The following is a 7,709-nucleotide window of genomic DNA, read 5'->3' as shown; positions in this document are numbered from 1 at the left end:
CGCTACCTGTAGGCCCGTTCAGTGACCGCCACCTTTGATATCTTGAGGCATTATTGTCAGATTGATCAGAGAATCATTGAGAACATGTCGGGCATGGATGATCCCGAGAACGGGATGCTCCTAGCTGCTAGTTGCCATCTCGCATTCGATGCGTTCAAGTGGTGCTTGATTCCCACTGAGGTCTGTGCCGCATGAGATCAAGAGCTGATGCACGATCTCACAATCATATACTCTGCTCGTAGACAGACAACCACTACAAGATCAGGATATATGTCCCCAGTGATATGGGCGCACAGACGAAGAAGACTCACACCACGTTCAAAGACCACAGCCCTGAGTGGCCGATGGACAACCCCGAAGACAGTTCGTCGCGTAACCTTCGTAGTGGGAAGCGCACCCACGACAAATTGGGTGTCGCACTCCCTAATCCCCAGCTCCTGCGGTTGCATGCTGCACTAACAGGTGTCTTACGCCTCAGCGGCGCTGCTGAGATCTTCGATCGAATTATCTCGTCCGACGGTTCCGATGAACCCGCTGTACCGAGTGCTGATGGCACAACTTTCTACAAGTCTATCGTAGTTGATAGCAGTGCGTACGGGCAGTCTGCGGAGATGGTCGAGTAATGTATGTATGTGTATGAGGTTGAGGAACGTCGCAACACCGATGGGTTCTTCGGGCGCTATCCGAGCTATACACGTTTGGACTTATGTAGTGGAACGAAGATACTTCCAGTGGTCAAGTCCCGGCGGAGAGTCTTACGCCGCAGGCGTGTCCCAATTCTCTATCGTCAACCCAACAAACTCGGGCAGCTTGCGCCATATTTGCCGGCGAAACTCCCGATCGCGCGTCTGCAAGTGATTCCGGCAGCCTTTACATAGCGCGCGGGAGGGCGACGAGAACGACAGCATGTACGGACCCATTGGGGTAGGCTGCACCGCACTCGCCGGGATGCTGTCCGCATTCTCGACCCAGCTGTCCAGCGCACGCGACGACGCGACGGGGTGCGGCGCCTTCGACAAGCCGGAGTACTCGAGGAGCTTCCGCCACAATTCCGCACAGTACGAGTGCCCGGACGGGTTCGAGCAGTTCTGCGCCCCCGCCGGGCGGAAGAGGAGGAACGCGGTATGTGCGTTCTCAGTGGCGAGCCGCTCCTTCATCTGGAGGCACAACACCATGTCCTCCGGAGACAGTCGCTCGACAGAGCCGTCTTCCCGTTTCATTCCGCGCGCGAGGTCCGGGCCGAGCGTCGCGCAGATGTAGAAGGCGGAAGGGAGGATGGCGGTGGTATTAGTGAGGCGCGCCAGGTTGACGGCGCCGATCGCGTCGATGGGCTTTGGTTGCCAGTCAGTGGCGTTGCGGCCGTCGGCCCAGGCATCGAAGTTAGTGGTGTAGTAGGTGGTGAGGTAGCTCATCGCCTGCTCGTACATGCCCCTTAGCTCATACTTGTGGTCGAGACGGATGATAGCTGAGATGAAGGTGATGTCGACGTTCCGCCCAACCAGCCTAGCCCCACGTTCAGATCAGCGCAAGGAAGAAGCAAAGTAATATGGAGAATAGGTCACCTGAGAGTAGATTTCAGTGGATATATGAGCCGGAATAGCTCGCGTAAGTCGTTCGGCGAGTCGTAGAGTGTAACCACAGGACAACCATCGACCAGTTCTTCTGTCGCTGGCGTTGCGACTTGAAACATGCTGCGGAACACAGACGAGTGTTCCGCAAGTAGGCCCTTGTATATGCAAAATGCGAACCCTTGAGACAGAAGGATGAGGTTCCCGTCATCGAACCAATACTCGCTGTCGCGCGCTGCAGCTTGGACTTTGTCAAAGGCGGTCGTGGGCACGGGATGGGCACTGTCATCGTTGATCCGAAAACGTTTCCTGGTCGGTTCTTCCATGATTCACGTCGCAGGTTGTGGTGTCTGTGAAGGTAGAGTGTTGTAGACGGCTACAAAGAAGAGGCAAAGAAAGGGGTTTACGGGCGATCGAGACTTAAGTATACAGTACTGCAGCTGCTGCGGCAAGGGTCACCGAGTGGGAGGGAGGCGCGTGTGTGGCTGTGCTGTTGCGTCTCCCGATGTTGTCTTTTTCCCAAATCAGCTACGGCGCAGCCCGCGGGTTAGGGTCCAGCCTTGCGGTAGTCTATACAGCATTAATGTCATGTGCGGGCCATGGCGTACCCAGGGAGGCCAGAATACGAGTCAGCCATCTCACTGATTTCCCCAATGGAGGACACGACGGTCATCTCTGCCGCTGAAGTAGCCGAGAGCTGTGAAAGTGCTACCAGAATTGTACACAGTGGCCAAAAATCGCCAACACGAAACAGCTGCGGCTCTTTCAGCATGCTAGTGGCACTATACATGATTTACAATGATTCTCGCACAAGATACGAGTCATCCAACGGGGCCTGTACTCCGTTCAGGAGGAACCTGTGATATACATCTCGTCATCATCCACGGATCGATAGGAGACTTTCGAACGACCCCTAATTGATGACGACGAGTGGGCAATACAAGGAAGTTGGTGATAAAGCATCGCCGCGAATTATATGCCGTGTCCAATGATACTAGGGGGCCACTCGTCGAACGGGACTCCAAGCGTTTTACCTGGCTCAAATGCCTGTTTGGGTTTGATGTGTTGCTGCAGCCTGAGACTTGATTACATAATCTTGCCAATTTCTGCAGCTGTTTCGACGTCTTATACATCTTCACTCGGGACTGGTCTTTATCTGTGAAGTTGACTCTCCACAGCTCGCTAGCTGTATTTTGACCCTTGCGAGAACTGTATGCTTCAGCAACGGAGTGCTATTGAGATCCATCCTAGCCCACCAATCCCGTTCGCAAGGAGTATATCGTTGCAATCTAGACGATGGCAAATCTCAAGCAGTGGGTATGCGAGGATGCACAGGGCCACTCTTGCGGCAATATGATGGTCCGGTCGATCTCAACTGTGAAACCGCGGTGTACGGTGTACGAGGAATCATTTGACACAGTAAGCACGGCTCGACCTGTTTGTGAATGTCCTGCTTTGGAGTATATTCTGGGTCAGAAGAGGTCAGCCCTTCTTCACAGAATGGACACATCGCCCAAGATACCAGACTTACGCGCATCGCTTATAGTCGTACTACCTCAGCCGCGTTGGCCCGCCCGCGTAATTTGATCCTTAACGGCCGCCTCATTGAGGTCCCGCAGGAACCCAATCGCGAGCACATTCCTTACATCGCGGTCTCTTATACCTGGGATCCTGATCCCGAGCTCGTCAAATGGGAAGGCCGTCGCGTGACGACCCAGGCGCTCGCCCTCGCCACCCGCCTGACGCGGTACACATCGTACACCATCTGGATCGACGCGATTTGCATCCATCAAGACGACCAGAAGGCAAAAGAGGAAGAGCTCCCGAAGATGGCGGATATCTATCGAGGTGCAGAGTCTGTGGTGAGTATCATATCCGGCGTCGACGACCGCACGTGCGAGGCCGTCAAACGCGGCGTGGAAATCATGGAGACAGAGGCATACAGAGACCTTGTCGACGTCGGAGACATCCATGGGTGCTTCCAGTTTGCGACGGGCGGAGGCAATCCCGCTTTCGCGGCGATGTTTCAGCACAGGTGGTGGGAACACGCGTGGACGTTCCAAGAGGCCACGCTCAACCCCCGTACTTTCCTCGTCGGAGACGCAGGACATATAGTGCCTATGGACGATATACTGAAGATAGTTCCTGCCATTCGCTTGAAGGCCGCCTCGGTTTCTGGGCCGGATGGCCTAACACTCACGTTTGGTCGCCCGTCATCCTTCTGGGACTCCGTGTCAGCGATGACCGCTGCAACTACAAGAGCGTTGACGCTTGGGGAGGCAATCGGTTGCGTCTGGCGTCGCAATGCCTCGGTACGGCACGATTTGGTGTACTCCATGGTTGGCGTCTGCGGACTGTCGAGATCGGTAGTGCCATCGTACGACAGGCCATTCAACCTCGTCGTCCGAGACCTCTTCGAAGCTGCCGTTGCAATCGGAGACCATCAGGAAAAACCGCGTTCGCTAATTAGAGATAAATTAGTGTAGTCCTTGATAATGGCTGCTAATCCACTCTTCACCGTCTCTAATGACAGGCGGCAAACGTAAGCGAGCGACGATTTGACTTACTAAGTTTCAGCGTACTTCCTTGTTCTAGAGGTCTATGTATGTTTGAAGGTGGCCAATTTGAGAGGTTGCAGGTGTTGTCCGCTTGTGTGCACTCCGGCGGATGCACGGCTACCTCTTCGAGCGCTCAGGGACTTGGACGCGGAAGGACATTTGGTTAGACGCCTGTCGTGCTTGGACGTGCAAACTCGACGGGCGTTTGAGTGCAAGTCTTGTCTCCCAGCTGCCACATCACAGTAGCTCGCTCTTACTCCTCCGTCTCTGCTCTACTCTGTCTCTGCTCTACTCCGTCTCTGTGCTACTCCTGGTATAGTCTGAGTAGGTCAAGCTTGCATGTGAACACCTCAGTGAGGTACACTGGCCTTATCTGGTAGGTTGCGTGGCGCAGCGTGTTCATATGTTCGTTATCCGGAAGGAGCAGCAGTGCAGGTAGGTGGACGCAGATTAAGGAGTGAATACTCCACAAAGCTCTAGGTGTGTTCATTCCGTTTGACCTCTCCCCGCCTGCCCCGTTGAGTCACTGTGAACTCCATGGGTGCAGCACGAACTGGGTGCTCTCCTCGTGTGCGCGTAAGTTCCTCCATCCCTTGTCGCGTACACTTCCTGTTCGTGTGTAATATCCATGATCTCCAGTGAGGACATGCAGTAGCACTAGATTAACATCATGATGCCTGTTCGGAACTATTGTTCCTTCACCACTCCTTCTCCCTACCCTCTGTTAGTATATACATTAATAGCCTATCCCGGCAGGTATATCCATATCCCAGTAGGATGCCTAGTTTGTCCCGTAGATCCGTCTCACCTAGCCATAGTTGTCGTGTCATGTTGTACTAGAGTTGTACTAGAGTATATGAACGCTCAATACAATTGCCTATCGCCATTTGTAATGTGTAATGACAATATATATATGACACTAAAATGAGTGTACGATTATTGAAATAAGAGCAGCGTAAGAGGGCATTATTGATCCATTTGCGTAGCGCGCTTATGGACATAATGGCCATCTATTCGGCCGCTCATTAGGACGGGACTAAGCTAATGAGACTAATGCCCTAATCGGCCTCATTAGGGGTAATTATCCCTCATTAGCAAGTGCAGTTTTTCCTGATGACTATTCGTGGCTAACCTGGACGGCCGTGATTGATCAGAAGGCGTGTGACGACGGTATGGGTCTAGCTCCTATCCCCGAGCTTGTTAGAGGATCCCCGTACAGCAACCTTACTTCTTGGCGCAGCGCTCGCGTTACAGCGACCGAAGCTAAACGCTACGAGGGCGCACAAGCCGGTCTGTTGCTTCCCTATCGCTCAACCGGAGTTATACGGACGCAGTCCTCCCGGGCTCCATATCCGACACCGCTGACTATCTGCGAGGACTTGGACACGCCCCGGACGAGATCTGGGATATGCTCTTCGGTCTCCAAGTGGGTCTTATGGCAGACATCTTCCGGGCTGTGAAGAACGACGGGATCGCGCAAGCTGCCCTGAACCTCGCGCTATGCATCATTAGGGGCGAAACGACCCGTGATGAGACGATCAGCGACATTGTGGGGCATCGACCATACATGCAAGGTATCGCGTTTACCAGCTATGCGGTCATGGCGGCCGATAGTTGGACTCGCGGGGGAGTCAGGCACCTTGCTGTCATGTCGTCTCAGGGAGGAACAGTCGTGATTCCTATCCATGAAGATGTGCTCAGCAGCGAAGAGATAGTTTTGGCGGACAGAATTTACCTGCTACCCGTTGATGGTAGTGGCAGAGAAGCAGTTAGCGGCAGGGATGAGAGCAGAGGGTTTGCATTCATTACTGGCTCCGTCGCAGCTCAGGGGCAATTCGAGGTTCGGGCAACGGCTATTGCGGTCAGGAAGGTGCATACGAGTAGGGGAAAGTGGCAGCTGAGGAGAATCGGTTAATGTTTCGTACATCGCCGAAATCGTGCAGTACGCTGAACATCTTCTGCCCCTGGGCTCCCTGTGAAATTCTGTATTTCTGCATCCGTTCCGGCTTGTTGAAAGGTTGAAACACCTTGACCGCGGCAGAGTGTCGATTGTACGCAACTGGCTACGTAGCCACGAATGCACGCAGTCGTGCGTTCGCTTTTGCAGTTACAACACAAGCGTGCAGTCGCGTAATCGCAGAGTCGGGTAAGCGACGCTAAGTATCCTTTTCTAAGTTCTTAGTGGCCCCTGCAACAAAGCTCTTTCCTTGCGCAACGTAGATAGACTATAATCCAAATGTTCTCTGCCATTTATCCAGTTCTCAATGCGCGCAAAACGAGTCTACTCAAGGGCTTTGCAGTATGTATAGACTTTGGCCTTGCCCTTCGCCGAACTCCTGCCGGAGGGCGCTCCAGTTACAACTTACAATTGACGCGCAGTTACACGACTGCGTAGCTACATACACACGGAGCTTGGCGAGCTTCGCTATCAGTCGACTGCGTGAATACATGGTTATGCAGCCTGCTACGTAGCCAGTTGCGTGAAATCGTAAACGTTCTCGACCGCGGCATCGTAGTACGGTTCGTACCGCTTTAAATGAGCGCCCATGACAACAGATGATGTAATCAAGGTGTGGTGATCAACGTTCGCTTTCTTCCTCCTTCCGACTCATTGCAGTCGTTCAGCTCATTGTGCCAAGAGCTCCCCGCCCTCCTCATCGACATGTCGCTCGATTACGCCCTTGAAGAAAGCTTCAATGCCGAAGTGGAACGGCTCCTGACTGACCCCGCCGTCTCTGATATGGCTTTACATAGCCAAGCCCAAGAATATCTGCAGGTCTATGACGAACCATCATTTGGAGAAATCAATGTTCCTCCGTGGGTTCGCCGCATTCAGCCGCATACGAGATTGAAGATCAAGTATACATCGAGGCGACTGTTTGATACGATGTACGAGGCAGCGACTACACTTCGAGTGCCACTTGGTGCGCGATATGTTTCTGCCGCCATTTGTGCTTGTGCTAGTCATGCCAAGAGCGCTGTGGCTTGTTCTCAAGATCAGCCGAAGAGTGTTGCAGAAGCGTTGGGTCGGCTCGCTTCGGTTTGGCTTGCCTTTGTGCTCTGGCCCCGTAAGCTCTTCGACTGCCCGCTCTTACTGTTCGTGTCCTTTAACACTTCGAGGTCCAGGTTATATCCAAGCGGTGTTGCCTGCGAAGTCATCTGGTGAAGACTCAGATTCAGGAGATACTACCCCGACAGGACGATCTGAAGATCTCTCCCGGAATACCGTGGCGTATCGTCGATGGGCTGTCTTGAGAGACGAAGTAGGTCAATTTGCTGAGCTCTATCTTCGCTCCCGCTTAGGGTGTATCAGTTGTATCAGCGTGATAGGTATAGGTGCTTCATGTCAGGAGCTGTGCTCGATCGTACTCCAGAGGAGGCCCTCTTGGGTGTATTCACGACTGCTCTACTCGTTACGCACATTATCGGAGTGCCGGCTAGAGCTAGGTTGAGACACTATGACCAGGTATGTTTTGATTTCGCCAGCGGGATATTCACACTGATGAATGATGGAAGGATATAGCTCTAGACATGTTGCAACGTTATTGCCAAGTCGACAAGGACTTACTGCGTCGCATGGCTG

The 7,709-nt window shown here is 53.2% G+C and overlaps 3 protein-coding genes across 3 annotated transcripts in view; 2 read left to right on the top strand and 1 right to left on the bottom strand.

The window, feature by feature from the left end:
• Positions 1-623, top strand: part of DICSQDRAFT_148834 (uncharacterized protein) — a gene marked incomplete at both ends in the record, with an annotated part of 1,339 nt that extends 716 nt beyond the window's left edge. The window contains 2 exons of the mRNA XM_007368330.1: positions 13-180; positions 243-623. Coding sequence (XP_007368392.1) covers positions 13-180; positions 243-623 — 549 coding nt within the window. The remainder of the gene's footprint in view (positions 1-12; positions 181-242) is intronic.
• DICSQDRAFT_109553 (uncharacterized protein) lies at positions 604-2,010 on the bottom strand. The gene is made up of 2 exons (XM_007368329.1): positions 1,563-2,010; positions 604-1,503 (listed from the first exon to the last, which is right to left on the bottom strand). Exons 1-2 carry the CDS (start codon positions 1,892-1,894, stop codon positions 756-758), a joined length of 1,080 nt encoding a protein of 359 aa, XP_007368391.1. The 5' UTR covers positions 1,895-2,010; the 3' UTR covers positions 604-755.
• A 1,003-nt stretch (positions 2,011-3,013) lies between these two features.
• Positions 3,014-4,034, top strand: DICSQDRAFT_172572 (uncharacterized protein; the record flags this gene model as incomplete). The annotated part of the gene is made up of 2 exons (XM_007368328.1): positions 3,014-3,880; positions 3,939-4,034. The coding sequence occupies 2 exons, from the start codon at positions 3,014-3,016 to the stop codon at positions 4,032-4,034; spliced, it is 963 nt and encodes a 320-aa protein (XP_007368390.1).
• Between the last annotated feature and the right edge of the window lie 3,675 nt (positions 4,035-7,709).

This window comes from Dichomitus squalens (genome assembly GCF_000275845.1).
Source record: "Dichomitus squalens LYAD-421 SS1 unplaced genomic scaffold DICSQscaffold_34, whole genome shotgun sequence".
Taxonomy (NCBI): domain Eukaryota; kingdom Fungi; phylum Basidiomycota; class Agaricomycetes; order Polyporales; family Polyporaceae; genus Dichomitus; species Dichomitus squalens.
The sequence above is the reverse complement of the archived record's forward strand: the minus strand, read 5'-3'. Positions and strand labels throughout refer to the sequence as shown.

What these genes read in the sequence shown, in the direction of transcription:
- DICSQDRAFT_109553 (XM_007368329.1), bottom strand. Translation starts at nt 1,894, where the DNA reads ATGGAAGAACCGACCAGGAAACGTTTTCGGATCAACGATGACAGTGCC. An exon ending in CCACTGAAATCTACTCTCAG is followed by an intron (nt 1,504 to 1,562) that starts GTGACCTATTCT and finishes ACGTGGGGCTAG; the next exon opens with GCTGGTTGGGCGGAACGTCG.